This window comes from Ahaetulla prasina, chromosome 1, assembly GCF_028640845.1.
Source record: "Ahaetulla prasina isolate Xishuangbanna chromosome 1, ASM2864084v1, whole genome shotgun sequence".
Classification (NCBI taxonomy): Eukaryota; Metazoa; Chordata; class Lepidosauria; order Squamata; family Colubridae; genus Ahaetulla; species Ahaetulla prasina.
In genome coordinates, this window is record NC_080539.1 from 340,491,874 (window position 1) to 340,511,530 (window position 19,657).

Here is a 19,657-nt window from a genome sequence, read left to right on the forward strand (position 1 = left end):
ACAAAGGGGGAAAAAACCCAGAACTTTTCATGGCAGCCAGGAGATTATATTCTTCTAGCATGAAGTTAGATCACACTTGGCAGAAATTGGATACTAATAGAAGTTAGGCTGCTTAAGATAGGAGAGTTGGATTTCATAATCAACTGATATTTGCCCTGGTAATCTGTTTTAGATTAGTAATCTGTTTTAAGGGACACGGTGGCTCAGGGGTTAGGACGTTGAGCTTGTCGATCGAAAGGTCGGCAGCTCAGCAGTTCGAATCCCTACTGCTGCCGTGTAATGGGGTGAGCTCCCGTTACTTGTCCCAGCTTCTGCCAACCTAGCAATTTCAAAAGCACGTAAAAATGCAAGTAGAAAAAATAGGGACCACCTTTGATGGGAAGGTAACAGCGTTCCGTGCGCCTTTGGCGTTGAGTCATGCCGGCCACATGACCACGGAGACGTCTTTGGACAGCGCTGGCTCTTCGGCTTTGAAACGGAGATGAGCACCGCCCCCTAGAGTTGGGAACGACTAGCACATATGTGCGAGGGAAACCTTTACCTTTAATCTGTTTTAAAATACATAAATGTTGAATAATGATTTAAGAGTAATTCATGTTATTTAATTATTATTGTTATTTTTAAAATAATGTAAAGAACATGCTTAAAAATATCAGAATGCTACCTTTCTGAAGATGCATACTAATTTTTCCTAACAGTTAAAGAACATTCCTCACTATGGCTTTCTGTATTACAAGCAGCTGCAATCTCTGTTCAGACAATGTGGTCAAGTCAAATCCATTGTTTATGATGGAACCAAGTAAGCGGATTTATATGTTTTCACTTTATGCATATTGTTTGTTTGTTAACCATCTTCTGAATAATTGGCTGCAGCTCTTCTCTCTCCTCTTTAGCCAGGGGGCTCGTTCGAGGTTCCTGGCCTTTCCTCTTGCCCACTGGGAATACTCAGATTTCTGTATTGTGGTTCTCAGATCTTTGTATGTCGATGGTTATTGCTCTATTATGGCAAGAGGACATCATTATGCCAGGAAGCAACAAAAAATACTTAAATAGGAATTGCCCCTCTCTTGGTTCCTGCTCCCTTTTGCTTGCTCTACATTTCCAGTTTACATTACTTCCATCAATATTTAGAAGAGTCCTCCTGATAGCCATGCTTCGTTTCTGTATATTTCCATGGGAATCCTGGAGAATCAGATGGCAGCAGGAACATTTCTTAGGACAGTTCTACCAACAATATCCTACCTCACTTTATTCTTCTTTTTTTTACCTAGAGCCTTTGTAGAATTTACTCGGAATCCTACAGAGCGTTTTAAAACACTTCCTGCAGTGTATTTTGCTCTTAAAATGGCACAGATGAGGATTCCATTGGAACTGAACATCCATTCCCCAGAGGAGATAGAGGACAAAATGACAGGTGGAAGGAGCACCATTCTAAGGGACATGAGGTATGTTACTATGAAACTGGAGTTTGTTCCTTATTTGACAGGGAAGCTGTTGTGCTTTGATTCAGTCATGCCTAAGCAGAGCCAAAATATACTTTGCAAGAGTCTAATATGAAATGAGCTTCGGTTCAAATCCCTAGTGCTGCCGTGTAATGGGGTGAGTTCCCATTACTTGTCCCAGCTTCTGCCAACCTAGCAGTTTCGAAAGCACGTAAAAATGCAAGTAGAAAAAATAGGGGCCACATTTGGTGGGAAGGTAACAGCATTCCGTGCGCCTTTGGCGTTGAGTCGTGCCAGTCACATGACCATGGAGATGTCTTCGGACAGCGCTGGCTCTTCGGCTTTGAAACGGAGATGAGCACCGCCCCCTAGAGTCGGCAATGACTAGCACGTATGTGCGAGGGGAACCTTTACCTTTATGTGTGTGTATGTATGTATATACGTACGTACGTACGTACGTACATATATATATATTTGTTTTCTGAGGTTTTCGCGGGTGTTTGTATGTAGGTCTTTGGTTATTCGGGTTTTCTCCCGCGTAAAATTGGAAGTGCTTCGAACTTCCAATTTTACGCGGGAGAAAACCCGAATAACCAAAGACCTACATATACATATATATATATATATATGAAAGAGTTCATGGGCCATCTTTTTGGAATAGTGCTGAAGGTGATTTGCTGACAGGGATGTCTTTAGATTGTACATGATTAATGACTAGCATTTGTTTTATTATTTTGATAGAGTGAACATTGACTTTCAGAAACGTACAATGACTCCCATGCAGAAGTTTTGTAATACCTTGGAAAAACTGCAGACTATAAATAGTCTTGATTTATCTATCTGTGTCACTGAGGTAGGTTCTAAATATTTATGTGTGCCATTATGTGCAGTACCAGTTCAACTTTAGTGTGGTGAACTCTAAAAGGGGAGAGATTGAAAATCAGCTTTTGGGTGTGAGTAAATTTTGAATGAATTCCCAATGCATGCAAGTCTAGATTATTTCTAATAGATATAGGTAATGTTCATAGAGGTAACAGTCATAAATAGAATAAAACTTAAAATTGTTCCAACCCCCAAAAAGTGTGAAATGTAAATACTTATAATGTTGTAAAAGGAGTTTAAATTATTAAACTAAATTCAAATTAAATCAAAGGAAGCAGCTGAATAAAACTTCCAGGAAACTCTCTTCCATATGTAGTAGTAACAAAGTAAAAGGCCATCTCCTCTATTATGACCAGACAAATTCATATCCAGATAAACAGTTTCTTAGGAAACTAAATCTTAAAATGATTTGTGTCAAACTTCACACCAGAAGCATTTATAAATCTCAGCTCTCCAGTCATTTAATATCTTAAGACTTGATTTTCTGCGAAGACAGGTCTTTTTACTGGCAACAAGAACGAAACCACAGATACATATCACATTGGCCTATTCTGCAAAGACTCGCATGTTCCAGGATTTTTTCCCTCCTGCCTCGTGGAATAGAATAGAATAGAATAGAATAGTTGGAAGGGACCTTGGAGGTCTTCTAGTCCAACCCCTTGCTTAGGCAAGAAAGCCTATACATTTCAGACAAATGGTTATCCAGCATCTTAAAAACTTCCAGTGTTGGAGCATTCACAACTTCTGGAGGCAAGTTGCTCCACTGATTAATTGTTCTAACTGTCAGGAAATTTCTCCTTATTCTAAGTTGCTTCTCTCCTTGATTAGTTTCCACCTGTTGCTTCTTGTCCTGCCTTCAGTTGCTTTGGAGAATAGCTTGACTGCCTCTTCTTTGTGGCAGCCCCTGAAATATTGGATACAGATATTCTAAAGTCGGGATATTTGGCTAGTCCCTTGATGGCTTTGAAATGCACCCACTTCTCTGATTTTTTTTTTTTAAAAGCAGCTTCATTAGCTTGTGAATCACAGTACAGGTAATCCTTGCTTAATGACTGCCCTGCTAGCTGCGGTTCAAAGTTATGACAGCATTGAAAAAGTAACTTCAAGACCGATCCTTTTTTTTTACAACTATTGCAACATCCCCACAGTCACGTGATTGACATTTGAGTGCTTCACAGCCAGCTTTTGACAAGCAAAGTCAGTGAAGAAATTGGCAGGAAAATTGCATGTTGTGGTCATATAATGTCTTGCTTAATTACCTGCCATGATTTGTTTAACACTGTATCGGAAATGTGGTCATAAATTGTTGCATTCATGTTTTGCCTCACTTAATGATCATCTTGCCTAGAGGCAGAATTGCCAATTAACAATTGTGGTCATTAAGCAAAGACTACCTGTAGCTTCATTCCTAAAGAGTAAGGCCTTAAAACATCGTTAATTTTGCAGAAAAAGCTGCGCCCTTGATTTGCAGTTTAGCTAAAAACATTTAAATGTTACAGAAGGACAGAAATAATTCACTCAAAATAATCACTTGCAAAATATAATTATTTGGGGTAAATCCAGTGGTGGGATTCAGCCAGTTCGCACCACTTCGGGAGAACCGGTTGTTAACTTTCTGAGCAGTTTGGCAAACTGGTTGTTGGGAGAAATTGTTAGGGCAGAGAACCAGTTATTAAATTCTTTGAATCCCACCACTGGGTAAATCCTGAGATGAATCATTTAAATTTCTTCCGATTTTCTGTTGACCTACTTGACTCCCAAACTCTGCATTTAACTGAGTATTAACTGAATCCTGTTAATTGAGAGCAGTTTGAAAACCCAGGCTTGTTTCTGTGTGTGTATTGTGTCAGAGGATGTTACAAACAAATCTTGCCCTTTTCAGATTGTGGAGGTTGGACACTTCTGTGGATATAGAACAGATGAAAGAAGTATGGCTTTACTACAAAAACTGTTCACTGAGATTGGTCAGCTGGAGTTGACCTCTTTGCCTATTCGTCCTTATCCAGACTTGGTTTGTTTGGCACCTTTTACTGAACGGGAAAAAAAGACGTACTACCGTGTCCAAGTCCTGTATGTGTCTGGAGACAGTGCCGAGGTGCTTCTTCTTCAAATCCTTGAGCATGTTCAAGTATAATCATACGGAATATGTTTAGTACATTGTTTCTCAACTTTGATGACTTGAAGATGGTTGGATTTCAACTCTCAGAATTCTTCAGGGGAGAACAAAGCTGGCTGGGGAATTCTGGAAGCTGACGTTCACCCATCTTAAGTCATCAAGATTAAAAGATATTGGTCTAGCATAGCAAGTTAAACAGATGGCAGCATCTGAAAAAAAATTACTGGTCTCTGCTTACATTTTTAAAATACATTATGTACTGCTTGGAGTAAAGGCAATAATAGCATGGGTCTCTTTTGGAAAGGAATAGAAGTGGCCAGTTTTAAATTTCTGGGTGTTATCATATAAGAGGACCTGACCTGGTGCACTCACATTGAAGCACTGGTGAAAAGGGCCCAGCAGAGATTACACTATTTGGGACTTCTCAGGAAACAACAACTGAATGAAAATCTGCTGGTGACCTTCTACCGCTGCATCATAGAGAGAATTTTAACTTACTGCATCTGTGTATGGTTTGCCAATTGCATAGTAGCAGATAGGACAGCACTCCAGAGGATCAACATCATTGCCAATAATAATAATAATAATAATATTTTAATTTTTATACCGCCCTTCTCCCGAAGGACTCAGGGCGGTGAACAGCCAAGTAAAAACAGTACAATATATTACAATAAAAGCTATTTAAAAAACTTATTCAATGTGGCCTAAATTTAAATATAAAATACATAATATAAAATATAAAATAAACCCCATTTAAAACAAATTAAAAACCCCTATCAAGCCAGTCCTGCTCGGAAGAATAGGTACGTCTTCAGCTCGCAGCGAAAAGTCCGCAGGTCAGGAAGTTGTCGAAGTCCTGGGGGAAGCTCATTCCAGAGAGTAGGTGCCCCCACAGAGAAGGCTCTCCTCCTGGGGGTCGCCAGCCGACACTGTTTGGCTGACGGCACCCTGAGGAGACCCTCTCTATGGGAGCGTACCGGTCGGTGGGAGGCATGTGATAGCAGAAGGCGGTCCCGAAGATATCCCGGTCCTATGCCGTGGAGCGCTTTAAAGATGATAACCAACACCTTGAAGTGCACCCGGAAGACCACAGGTAGCCAGTGCAGCCTGCGCAGGATTGGTGTTATATGGGAGCCACGAGTGGCTCCCTCTATCACCCGCGCGGCTGCATTCTGGACCAACTGAAGCCTCCGGGTGCTCCTCAAGGGGAGCCCCATGTAGAGAGCATTGCAGTAGTCCAGGCGAGAAGTGACGAGGGCGTGAGTGACCATGCATAAGGCATCCCGATCTAGAAAGGGGCGCAACTGACGGACCAGGCGAACCTGGTAAAAGGCTCTCCTGGAGACGGTCGCCAAATGATCTTCAAAGGACAACCGTTCATCCAGGAGAACACCCAGATTGCGCACCCTCTCCATTGGGGCCAATAATTCGCCTCCAACTGTCAGCCGCAGTTGCAGCTGGCTGTACCGGGATGTCGACATCCACAGCCACTTAGTCTTGGAGGGGTTGAGCTTGAGCCTGTTTCTCCCCATCCAGACCCGCACGGCTTCCAAACACCGAGACAACACTTCGACAGCTTCATTGGGGTGGTCAGGGGTGGAAATGTACAGCTGGGTGTCATCCGCGTACAGTTGATAACTCACCCCAAAACCACTGATGAACTCACCCAGCGGCTTCATATAGATGTTGAACAGGAGAGGCGAGAGAACCGACCCCTGTGGCACCCCACAAAGGAGGCGCCTTGAGGTCGATCTCTGCCCCCCTGCCAACACCGTCTGCGATCGGTTGGAGAGATAGGACGAGAACCACCGAAACACGGTGCCTCCCACTCCTAAACTCCCCAACCGTCGCAGCAGATACCATGGTCGATGGTATCGAAAGCCGCTGAGAGAACCAGGGCAGAGGAATAACCCCTATCCCGGGCCCTCCAGAGGTCATCCACCAACGCGACCAAAGCTGTCTACGTGCTGTACCCGGGTCGGAAACCGGACTGGAATGGGTCTAGATAGACAGATTCATCCAGGTACTGGGGTAACTGATGTGCCACCACACTCTCAACAACCTTCGCCACAAAGCGAAGGTTGGAAACTGGACGATAGTTACCTAAAACAGCTGGGTCCAGGGAGGGCTTCTTGAGGAGGGGCCTCACCACCGCCTCTTTCAACGCGGTGGGAACAACACCCTATCCCAAGGAAGCGTTGACAATTCCCTGGAGCCAGCCTCGTGTCACCTCCTGGGTGGCCAGCACCAGCCAGGAGGGACACGGGTCCAATAAACATGTGGTGGCATTCAGCCGTCCCAGCAACCTGTCCATGTCCTCGGGAGCCACAGGATCAAACTCCTCCCAGATGGTCGCAACAAGACTAGCCTCCGTCACCTCGCCCGAAACTACCCAATTTTGGTCCAGTCCGTCCCGAAGCTGAGCGATTTTGTCAAACAGATACATGCTGAAATCCTCAGCACAACCCTGTAAGGGATCATCGCCCCCCCCTGGTGTAGGAGGGAGCGAGTCACCCTAAACAGGGAGGCTGGGCGGTTCTCTGCTGACGCAATGAGGGTAGAAACATAGGCCAGCTTGGCCTCCCTCAATGCCACTAGATAGGTCTGGGTGAAAGACCTAACTAGTATACGGTCAGCTTCGGAACGGCTGGACCTCCAAGTGCTCTCTAGGCGTCTTCTCCGGCGCTTCATCTCCCTCAGCTCCTCGGAGAACCAAGGAGCTGGTTGAGACCTACACCGGGTCAGAGGCTGCAAAGGCACGACACGGTCCAAGGCTCCCGTCGCGGCCTGTTCCCAGGCCGCAACAAGCTCCTCGGCCGAGCTGTGGGCCAGATCGCCAGGGAACGGCCCAAGCTCCATCAGGAACCTCTCCGGGTCCATCAGTCGCCTGGGACGGAACCAACGCATTGGTCCCATCTCCCTGCGGTATTGAGCGGCGGTCCGAAAGTCCAGACGAAGGAGAGAGTGATCTGACCATGACAAAGGTTCATTAGCTAATTCTCGTACTTCCAGATCACTCAACCACTGTCCAGAGACAAAAATCAGATCCAGTGTGTTTCCCCCAACGTGGGTAGGGCCGTCAACTAATTGGGTCAGGTCCATGGCCGTCATGGAGGCCATGAACTCCCGAGCCGCCGTTGACGACATACCGGCTGATGGCAGGTTGAAGTCCCCCACGACCATGAGCCTAGGGGTATCAACCGCCAACCCGGCTATCATCTCCAGCAACTCGGGCAGGGCTGTCGTCACGCAGCAAGGAGCCAGGTACGTGATCAACAAGCTCACCTGCACCCTACGTCCCCACTTCACGTAAAGGGATTCACAACCGGCTATCTGAGGTACAGTGGCCTCCATTGGCTCTAGACTCTCCCTAATAATGACCGCCACCCCTCCACCCCTACCTTGGGCCCTCGGCTGATGAAATGCCCGGAAACCCGGTGGGCACATCTCCACCAGAGGCATCCCTCCTTCAATGCCCAACCAAGTCTCCGAGATGCCCATAAGGTCCGCAGCCCCCCCCTGTATAAGATCATGAATCAGGGGGACTTTATTTGCTACGGATCTGGCATTACATAACATCAGCCGAAGGTCCAAGTCCTGAGGAGACTGGCCACTCGGGGAACGGGAAAAGTCTGAGGGGCCGGAGCGCGCAATCACTTTTAAACAGCGAGTGCGCACCCCTGAACATGATACGCCCCCCCCTTCCGCCATATCTGCCTCTCCCACTTACCGTACTGATGGAACAACCCTCTGGACTTGGAACAAGAAGCTCCCCCTTTACCTCCGGACCTGATGGAAAAGTGCCACGAGCAATCGCAAGAACTGGCTCCCTCCCCAACGGGTTTCCCCCGATACCCGTTTTTACCCTCCCACCCCTTAAAAATTGTTTATCTAAAAAATCCCATAGGTTCTTTTTCAACGCATGCCATCTCTCTGGGTCCCAAAACCCGTCATTGAGATAGGCCCTCGATAACGTAGAGGGCCATTTCTGCGAGGCGGAGGACCCTCGCAGATGATGGAGTTCAGCCGAAGAGTAAATCATATCTCGAATCAGGCATAAATGGCGCAATATGTCTCTCATCCGTAAAAGATGGTAAAGCAGTCATATTTGGGTCGATGACATAAGACCCACAGATGGTAAAACGATGGACATTCTCTCACGGAATCTTCTTGCCAAGAGGATCATTGGTTGCCCTCTCCCCTCTTTGGAACAGCTTTATAGTTTCCGCTGCCTTAAGAAAGTTCAAAACATTCTTAAAGATCCATCACATCCTGGGCATCCTTTTTCTGAACTATTACCATCTGGCAGACGTACAGGTTAATAAAAACAAGGACAAATAGGCTGAAAAACAGCTTCTATCCCAGGGCAACAACCATATTGAATTCCACGGTATAGTGCAATATTGGGTTTTCAGTTTCAATTATATAGAATGTAAAGGATGTATGTTTGTGTTTTTATTTTTATAGTTATAATGTACACTGAAGACAGCATTTAATTTCATTGTACCATGTGCAATGACAATAAAATAAACTATACTATACTAGAAGACTGTCATTTTTTTAAAAAAAAATCCTACTTTTTAATAGCAAGAGTCCATGTGTACAGTATTATCTTCCCATTTGAGATATACATTGAGCAATAATTTGTACTGTTTTGGGCAGGAGCAGTTGGAATGTATATACTCCTAGTCACATAAAAATATCTGCTATCTATTTCTGGCATTTGTTAGCACTAGCAGGGATACTCTTGAAGCATCCAGGGGTATCCACAGATCAAACTGTTTTTCAGGGTTGCTTCTTTGGGATGCTCTTTGATTTGTTTTGTAGAACTTTAAATACAGGGCCACGTTTCAATGAATGTTTGGAAAAGAATTGTCAATTACAGTACTCTTTGGGGGAGATGATGGAAAGAGCTGGCTGAAGCAACAATAGGAAACAGCGTCCTGTTTTGAATGAAGCAGACGTCCACTTTCACAACAGTTCTGCACTTTGTGTTAATCCACGTTTTGTTCAGTTTGGGTTTATGTAATGTGTTGTATTTGTAATCCAGCTCACTATCGCCTAGGATTGCACTTTTTTCTTCTCTAAGCCTTGGAAGAAGTTTCTTTTAATTGCTGTTTGTTGTACAGGTGTACTACGTAGATTATGGCAATAGAGCAAAAGTGGCTTTAGACCAGTTACGAGAGATTCCAAGCGACCTCCGAGAGCTTCCCTTTCAGGTAAACTTTTCTCTAGTTTTTTTTTAAAAACAAGTTTTTATTGATTTTTTAAATTCCCCCCACTACACCCATACATGGTTTATGAACAGAGTATTGGCCATATGTCTTATACAATTCAATATATTCAAATATATTTTACTTAGTTACAATTTTTGCCGGAATATTCTTTTTTCATAATTTTTATTCATATCCTAATATTTCCTTGCTCATTTCACTAAGTCATATCTTCTTTCGCCCTCAAGTTCTAATGTCTCCATTTTTATTACTATGCATACTATTTCATTCTTTTTTTTTAACTGTTTCAATTTTTATCCTAATATATTCAAATATATTCGGAGTTGCCTTTCTTCCATTTTATCTTTTCCTTTTCACAGCAATCCTTTCTTCTCCTTCTGACTTCTCTTTCTCCCTTCTTTCATCCTACCTACTTTCTTCTTTCCTCTCCTACTCCTTCTCTATTTCCCCTTCCTTTCTCCCCCTCCTCCCTACTTCCTCCCTATCTAACCTTCTCTCCTACTCTTATTTCCCTACCTTTCCTCCTCTCCTCTTCCCTTTCTTCTTTCTCTCTCCCTCCTTCTCCCTTTCCATCTCTCTCCTTCTTCTTATCTCTCTCCATTGCTGTATTTATTTTCATTTCAATATTTCTGGGGTCTAGGCAACCCTGATTTTCTCATTTATTGAGTATATTTCTCAAACCTCCCCTCATATATTTTAGTTAACATTGTCTTCATCTTATTCCATTTGTATCTTACAATCAATTAATACAACCTTCCACCTCTTAGTTTTGTGGAGTTTTTGTTCACAGTTCAATAATTATTCCCTTCCAATCGTGTACATCATTTACTAACATTTCAATTTTATTTCCTTTTACATCTTAATTTCAATCATTTTCACTTATAAACCATACTATCTTTCACATTTCATCTGCTGGACTATTTATTATTTTTTAAAAAACAACGTACTTCTTTTTTACCTTCTTTCCAATTTTATATCTTAACTTCAATTAATTTTTCCATTCTTTTATATATTTAAAATTTATTTATTTACCATCAATTATAATTCTCTCTCATCCCATGCATTCTCAGACACAAAAAGAAAAAGAAAACATATATCCCATTATATCTTCCATATTTCATTTACTTCTCCATTTTACATTAAACAATGTATTCCTTCTTTTTTTACTCCCTTCATTCACTTCATTTCAACCTTTTTTACTACTCTTTTACCATAATCTATATATTTCTTCTAATTTCCATCATTCCAAAAAATTTCTACCACTATTTTAATTTCTTTTCTATTATTCATTTTTCTCCTTCTTTTAACCACTTTCTTTCAGTCTCTCCAAAATCCTATCTCTTAATATTTTCCCCCCTTTTTCCATTCTTTTATCTTCTTTCTCTCTTTTTTGTATCTTCTTTTCCACCTCCTTTCTCTAGCTTTTACTCTTTTAATTTGCCCCCTCAATTTTTCTCCATTTCCTCTTCTTCTTTTTGTTCTGTCACTGATAATCCCAGTATAATCATCTATTTTTTTCACTTTTTAAATTTTCCCCCTCAATCTTTTCTTTTTTTCTTTTTTCCCTTTCTTTTTTAAAGTATCCTTCCCCCTCTCCATTTCTATTCTTTCACTATCAATCCCAATATGATCATCTGTATTTTTATCCTCACTCATTTTTTTGTCAACATTATATGTTTGTTCCTCTTGTTTCCTCATAATTTTTTATTTTTATTTTTAAGCCACAGCTCTGCTTGTTTATTTTTCTTAAAGGATTCTCGCACCATTTGAAGCATCTCCCATAGTTCCTAATATTCATCCTCCCAACTCTCCATATTTTCAATATAAGGAGAAAGGCTTTTTAAATTTATTTATTTTAACTTATGTATAGTCCAAAATATTGTCTCTCTCCCCCTTTTTTTTCTATTTCCAAATGCAAGCCAGTTTAAATGTTTTTTCCCTAGGTCATCCTAGTTCCAATCTTGATCTTTCCAGTCTTTTGAAGCTATGCCACAGCTGTTTCAACAAGTACTCTTTTGGTGTTTCTTTTTCTCTTAGTAGCCTAAACAATGCGATGTTATTTTTTCCCCACTCCAGCGATGTTTCTCTCCAATCTACAACTCCCAGCAACAAAATGTCACTCGTTGATCCACAAAAACAATTCCTTTGTCTTCCTTTATTAAATCCTTTTGTTAGCAAAAGATGCTTTCTCTCAGTTTTCTTCTCCTTTTAATATTTATATTTTCTTCCAAAACTAATTTTAAATCCAGATGGAACGTTATTTCTTTTAGGGCTTTTGTCTTATAGATTGTCTTTGCTGTTTGTTTCCTCTCACTTTAAGTTTCCGCATGCCAATTAGCTGCTAACTTCAAGCCAGAAAATCTTTTAAGCTTTAAAAGTTTTTTTTTCATTCTTACCTGAGAGTTGGCCAATTGCTCGCCCGGTAAAAACACTCTGTTCTGATCTCCCCTCCTGCTCAATCTTTTTGTGTGGCTGTCCCGACTTTGGCAGCTCCTAATGGCTGCCTTTCCTTGTCGTTGGGTCGAAGGCTGAGTGCCGGTGCTGCAGGGAAATCTTTCTTCGCTGTCCCTCCAGGACAGCTATGGTCCATTGAGGACCCCCAAATCGACCGGAATTTCAACGCAGTTCCTGGGGTTTGCATCGTCTTGTCGCGATGCTGGCCATGCCTCTTTACTTTTCTCTAATTTTTAATGAATGACAGGACAGTGTTCTAGGGAAATGCGGCAGTCAGAATATTTCGTTTTTTTGGAAAATATGTATTTAACATAACATAACAACAGAGTTGGAAGGGACCTTGGAGGCCTTCTAGTCCAACCCCCTGCCCAGGCAGGAAACCCTACACCATCTCAGTCAGATGGTTATCCAACATTTTCTTAAAAATTTCCAGTGTTGGAGCATTCACAACTTCTGAAGGCAAGTCGTTCCACTTATTAATTGTTCTAACTGTCAGGAAATTTCTCCTTAGTTCTAAGTTGCTTCTTTCTTTGATCAGTTTCCACCCATTGCTTCTTGTTCTACCCTCAGGTGCTTTGGAGAACAGCCCGACTCCTTCTTCTTTGTGGCAACCCCTGAGATATTGGAACACTGCTATCATGTCTCCCCTAGTCCTTCTTTTTGTTAAACTAGACATACCCAGTTCCTGCAACCGTTCTTCATATGTTTTAGCCTCCAGTCCCCTAATCATCTTTGTTGCTCTTCTCTGCACTCTTTCTAGAGTCTCAACATCTTTTTTTTGATATTTTTTGTTCAGGCTCTGGAATTCAAGGTACGCGGAATACGTCCCTCTGCATGGTCTCTTGTTTGTGGAGAAAGGTGGAGTTATGCTGCAAACCAAAGATTTGCTTCCTTGGTCAGCGACCATGCTCTGATGGTGAAAATTTTCTCAATTGTACATGGCATCTTGCATGTGGATGTGTTTCAATGCTCTGGTATTGCAGACGTGGTGAATATCTGTACTGTACTTATTGAAGAAGGCTATGCAGAACCTGCAGATGACTCTTATGAATCAAAAGTAAGAGATTTTTCTCTTTATGTTATTTCTGCTAGGGAAACAATTTGAACTATAGTATGCATCCGTTTATCTCTCTGTCTGTCTGCCCTACCACCCATCTCCCACATAGAGGGGCTCTCAATGGTTTCTTGAACTTGTGGATGCCTGAAATTGAGGAGTTGAGGATGGTTACTGGCTCAACACTATTGGGCTTCTCTTGTGACTGTACACAGGAACATATGCTATTTTGGGATATGTTCTAATGCCCTTACAAAATAACATTTATAAAAGATGAATTTTATTGTGAAACAGTTGAGCTGAAATTTATTCATTTATATTTTATTTATTTATTTATTTTGTCAGGCATGTATTAGATAACAGATATAAGTATAAACATAATTATGAATACATGAGAGAGATACAAATAAAAGGGAACATTAGGACAGGGACGGTAGGCACACTGGTGCGCTTATGCATGCCCCTTAAAGACTCTTAGGAATGGGGTGAAGGTCCACAGTAGACAATCTTAGGTTAAAGTTTTGGGTCTTCCACTAGAAGGATTAAAAGTAAGCTTGTTAAAACCTGTATTTGAAGTGAGAAGAAGTAGGACATTGATTGCGAGAGTTAACATCCTCATGATTTAAGTAGAGTGTAAAGTTATTTACACTACACAGCTCAATAGCATATAGTGAGGATACATTTATTATATCAATTCAGCTTTTATCGCTCCCCACCTCCACAATTCTGCCTTCCCCTCCCTTCCCTTCCCAGCTGTCTGGTAGGTTTTATATATACATGTGTAAAATTCTTCCCTGCATCTAGTGAAAGGGACTGTGATACATGAAATCTTAGTTTCTGTTGGTTTTTCCAGCACCTTAGCAACATCTTAGTTTCTGTTGGTTTTTCCAGCACCTAATAAATTTAGAAGACACAGGTAGAGTACAACAACTTCCATGCAATACGTTACTTTTGTAAACTACATTATAAAACAGACGTCTTGAAATGGCACTTTCTCCTCACTAGCTACTTTGGCAGATTAGAACCAGTTGAGCTTGCAGTTGTGGGTTCCCATTTCAGTTATTTTCACTGCTCTTCTTAATTGAGGAATAATACTTACGACCTTGTGTTTGCTCTGCAAGAATTTTTTGTTCTCTCTGTTCAATTTTTCTTGTACTCTATTTGTTGCTTGGACTTCAATTCTCAAACTTTCCTTGGTGCAATTGAGTTTTAGGGTTTTCCTTATGTGTGAGAAAGAACTTCTCACTTGACATGAGGAAGGGAGAAGATACGGTGTCTTCCACTGGAAGGATTAAAAGTAAGCTTGTTGCAACCTGTATTTGAAGTGAGAAGAAGTAGGAAATGGGCCAGAGTGCTTTTCATCCATTGAAGAGAATGGGCTGGGGTAATGAGATGTTTATTGTGGGAGTCAGTGTGCTGTAATGGGGAGTATGTTGGGATATGACTGGAAAGTCTCAGTCTAGATAATGGACATTGTAGTGCCTGACTTGAGAAAACCACAAAATACATAGACTTGCAAATAGAAATAGAACTGTGCCAAAAGAAAGGAAAAATCGTACCAATAGTAATAACCACTTTAGGTATAATTCCAAAACAGCTGGAGTACCACTGGAATACCATCTGTATTGATAGAATCACCATCATTCAATTGCAAAAGCAAATTTACTTGGAACAGCTTAAAACATGCGACATTGACCTATGTCAGTTTTTTTTTTTATTTTTGTCTCAACATTATATAAAGCACATATAATGAAAGAAAACAAAAGGACAGGAACTTTGTGCACTTATGCACGCCCCTTATAGTCCTCTTAGGAATGGGGTGAGGTCAATGGTAGACAGTTTTTGGTTAAAGCTTTTGGGAGTTTGAGAAGAGACCACAGAATCAGGTAGTATATTCCAAGCATTAACAACTCTGTTACAAAAGTCATATTTTCTGCAAGCAAGATTGAAGCAGTTAACATTAAGTTTGAATCTATTGTTTGCTCTTGTGTTATTGTGATTGAAGCTGAAGTAGTCTTTAACAGAAAGGACATTGCAATAGATGATTCTGTGTGTTAAACACGGGTCTTGTCGGAGTCGGCGGAGTTCTAAGTTTTCTGATCCCAGGATTTCAAGTCTGGTATTTTATTGTTTACAGAGGAGTGGAGAACTCTTCTTGTAAAATATTTCTGGACTCATTCAATTGTATTAATGTCAGAGATGTGGTATGGGTTCCAGACAGGTGAGCTGTATTCAAGAACGGGTCTAGCAAATGTTTTGAATGCTCTGGTTAGTAGTGTAGAGTTTTTGGAAAAGAAGCTATGCAGAATTAGGTTTACAACTCTTAGAGCCTTTTTTGCTATCTAGTTGCAGTGGGCTTTGGCACTTAGATCATTTGATATGAAAACTCCAAGGTCTTTTACAGGGTGGGGTTCATCAGTAAGGTAATGTCCATCAAGCTTGTACTTAGTGTTTGGGTTCTTGGGAAGGATGATCTTGGTTCTTAGTTTCTTGGGAAGGATGCGATAGGTGGATAAAAATGCCAGTCAGTGTAAGCTGACCGACTCACTGTTCAACCAACCATAATAATACAAATTCTCTTCCTGTCTTTTCACTCACCTGTCAAAATCTTTCCCCCCCCCCCAATCTCTTTAGCTAAATCATGAAACTCTCAAACAACTGTTTTCAAAGCCAGAAGAGTGTGAGGGGAATAAATTGGTATCCCTCCAGATGTGCTCGAGAGAAGAGAATGCCCTGACTGAAATACTGGAGGCCTGCTCTGCTAAGACGATTAGTACCCCAAACTGCAAAGTGAGGATACATTTATTATATCAATTCAGCTTTTATCGCTCCCCACCTCCACAATTCTGCCTTCCCCTCCCTTCCCTTCCCAGCTGTCTGGTAGGTTTTATATATACATGTGTAAAATTCTTCCCTGCATCTAGTTAAAGGGACTGTGATACATGAAATCTTAGTTTCTGTTGGTTTTTCCAGCACCTTAGCAACATCTTAGTTTCTGTTGGTTTTTCCAGCACCTAATAAATTTAGAAGACACAGGTAGAGTACAACAACTTCATTGCAATATGTTACTTTTGTAAACTACATTATAAAACAGACGTCTTGAAATGGCACTTTCTCCTCACTAGCTACTTTGGCAGATTAGAACCAGTTGAGCTTGCAGTTGTGGGTTCCCATTTCAGTTATTTTCACTGCTCTTCTTAATTGAGGAATAATACTTACGACCTTGTGTTTGCTCTGCAAGAATTTTTTGTTCTCTCTGTTCAATTTTTCTTGTACTCTATTTGTTGCTTGGACTTCAATTCTCAAACTTTCCTTGGTGCAATTGAGTCTTAGGGTTTTCCTTATGTGTGAGAAAGAACTTCTCACTTGACATGAGGAAGGGAGAAGATACGGTGTCTTCCACTGGAAGGATTAAAAGTAAGCTTGTTGCAACCTGTATTTGAAGTGAGAAGAAGTAGGAAATGGGCCAGAGTGCTTTTCATCCATTGAAGAGAATGGGCTGGGGTAATGAGATGTTTATTGTGGGAGTCAGTGTGCTGTAATGGGGAGTATGTTGGGATATGACTGGAAAGTCTCAGTCTAGATAATGGACATTGTAGTGCCTGACTTGAGAAAACCACAAAATACATAGACTTGCAAATAGAAATAGAACTGTGCCAAAAGAAAGGAAAAATCGTACCAATAGTAATAACCACTTTAGGTATAATTCCAAAACAGCTGGAGTACCACTGGAATACCATCTGTATTGATAGAATCACCATCATTCAATTGCAAAAGCAAATTTACTTGGAACAGCTTAAAACATGCGACATTGACGTATGTCAGTTTTTTTTTAATTTTTGTCTCAACATTATATAAAGCACATATAATGAAAGAAAACAAAAGGACAGGAACTTTGTGCACTTATGCACGCCCCTTATAGTCCTCTTAGGAATGGGGTGAGGTCAATGGTAGACAGTTTTTGGTTAAAGCTTTTGGGAGTTTGAGAAGAGACCACAGAGTCAGGTAGTGTGTTCCAAGCGTTAACAAGTCTGTTACTGAAGTCATATTTTCTGCAATCAAGATTGAAGCGGTTAACATTAAGTTTGAATCTATTGTTTGCTCTTGTATTATTGCGATTGAAGCTGAAGTAGTCTTTAACAGGAAGGACATTGCAATAGATGATTCTGTGTGTTAAACACAGGTCATGTCGGAGTCGGTGGAGTTCTAAGTTTTCTAATCCCAGGATTTCAAGTCTGGAGGTATAAATATTTTGTTGTTTACAGAGGAGTGGAGAACTCTTCTTGTAAAATATTTCTGGACTCGTTCAATTGTATTAATGTCAGAGATGTGGTATGGGTTCCAGACAGGTGAGCTGTATTCAAGAATGGGTCTTGCAAATGTTTTATATACTCTGGTTAGTAGTGTAGAGTTTTTGGAAAAGAAGCTATGCAAAATTAGGTTTACAACTCTTAGAGCCTTTTTTGCTATCTAGTTGCAGTGGGCTTTGGCACTTAGATCATTTGATATGAAAACTCCAAGGTCTTTTACAGGGTGGGGTTCATCAGTAAGGTAATGTCCATCAAGCTTGTACTTAGTGTTTGGGTTCTTGGGAAGGATGATCTTGGTTCTTAGTTTCTTGGGAAGGATGCGATAGGTGGATAAAAATGCCAGTCAGTGTAAGCTGACCAACTCACTGTTCAACCAACCATAATAATACAAATTCTCTTCCTGTCTTTTCACTCACCTGTCAAAATCTCTCCCCCCCCCCAATCTCTTTAGCTAAATCATGAAACTCTCAAACAACTGTTTTCAAAGCCAGAAGAGTGTGAGGGGAATAAATTGGTATCCCTCCAGATGTGCTCGAGAGAAGAGAATGCCCTGACTGAAATACTGGAGGCCTGCTCTGCTAAGACGATTAGTACCCCAAACTGCAAAGTAAGTTTAAAGGGTATTAAAAGGTCTTTGCTACTCCCACCCCCCCAATCCCATGTTAGTGGTGAGTATCTAATGATTCGCTTGAGGTATGAAATGCTGGGTTTTTTTCTGTTTCTATGAATAACAGGATTGCTTCATCATTCCATATTAAAAGCATTGTGAAAACAGCTGAAAACCCAAAAAATATTTATATCTATTAAAAGTTAATTTGTAAAGCATTTGTTCTGTTAATTTCTTTCTCATAGAGAATTAGACAATTTCTGGTTCAGAAAAACGAACAAGACCAGGTCTATAGGTGTAGGTGTGAGTTCACCTCTCTGGAATTTTGTGGAAGAGGTTTCAAGAGCCTTCCTTTCTGCCTACCTCTCTTCCTGTTTAATCTTACAATTTGTTGCAACAACCAACTTTATATTTTGAATTAAGAGAGATTTGTTTCAAAATACCCTGATTAAGATTAGTTGCAGTTTAAGTTTCACATGTTATTTAAACAATCCATTTTTGGAAGTGACCAAAGAGAAGAGAAGATATATGTGTGCAAGATTTTTGTATCTTCAAAGAATGGCCAAGCATTATATTATTTATATTTTGTTTAAGTCAAGAGCTTTCTGCCTCCTTTTGGGCTTCATGCTAATCCTATAAAACGCAGTTTACAATGCTAGTACAAGCTGTTTTGGATCCTCAGAAGAGGATTTTGTGGTGTATATGTTATCCAGGGAAACCAAGATAAAAAATGAAAGATTGAATTTCACTTAATGTAGTAAAGACAACTCCCAAAGCTAATGAACTGAAATGTTACAGATGTCTTCTTAATCCCATTTTCTGTCTCTCTTTCTCTTTTCAAAAGGTCACACTACTTGGCCCCTTCAATGCCTACAACCTAAAATTCAGCAGTATGACCAGAATTTCCAGATTCAGGTAATATGCAGTTCTACAGTACTTTGGGGGCAACTGTGTAAGATTATAAACTTCATGTTTTGCTTTTAGGCATCTCCAAGATATCTGGTGGACCACTGCAGAATACAGAACACTGCTTCAAATGGGCCTTTGGTCCAAATGTTTGATTAAGAACTAAGGCTGAAAGCAGTACAAACTTTTTTGTGTTTGTTTATTACCCTGTTCATTCATAACATTTTATGAAGGTTATGCAGGCTGCAGATAACAGCATCTTCAATTCATTTCACCACTCCCATTTTCTAGTTCCAGTAGTTCTGTGAATTCTCCAGTCTGGAAGCACTCCTCCTTTTTATTTATTTTCTGCTTTCTGTCCTCTGTGGTTTGGGTAATAATTGTATATAGAGAATTTTTAAATAGTGATAGCGGTATTTATTTTTAAACATTTGGAAAATTTTCAGTAAACTGACTCCGTCAACAAAATGTTGCAGTATTGGACTTTTAAAAGTTCTCATAGAAAATCATATTGAATCTTTTCCTGTCCTTTAGAACGATCTTGGTAGAGAAGGAGAGCGTAAACTCTGTGGTTGTAGTTGATGCTCCTGAGAATGCATTTCAACAAATACTGGTTGCTGCTTCCATATCTGTAAATGCAACAGGTAAAAAA

The 19,657-nt window shown here is 40.8% G+C and overlaps 1 protein-coding gene across 1 annotated transcript in view; it reads left to right on the top strand.

Moving 5' to 3' along the window:
• The window catches only part of TDRD9 (tudor domain containing 9), a 107,977-nt gene that overhangs the window by 79,379 nt on the left and 8,941 nt on the right, over positions 1-19,657 (top strand). The window contains exons 23-31 of the mRNA XM_058162816.1: positions 699-799; positions 1,272-1,445; positions 2,184-2,295; positions 4,207-4,419; positions 9,570-9,659; positions 12,925-13,185; positions 15,817-15,972; positions 18,944-19,014; positions 19,540-19,649. Of these exons, the coding sequence (XP_058018799.1) occupies positions 699-799; positions 1,272-1,445; positions 2,184-2,295; positions 4,207-4,419; positions 9,570-9,659; positions 12,925-13,185; positions 15,817-15,972; positions 18,944-19,014; positions 19,540-19,649 (1,288 nt within the window). The remainder of the gene's footprint in view (positions 1-698; positions 800-1,271; positions 1,446-2,183; positions 2,296-4,206; positions 4,420-9,569; positions 9,660-12,924; positions 13,186-15,816; positions 15,973-18,943; positions 19,015-19,539; positions 19,650-19,657) is intronic.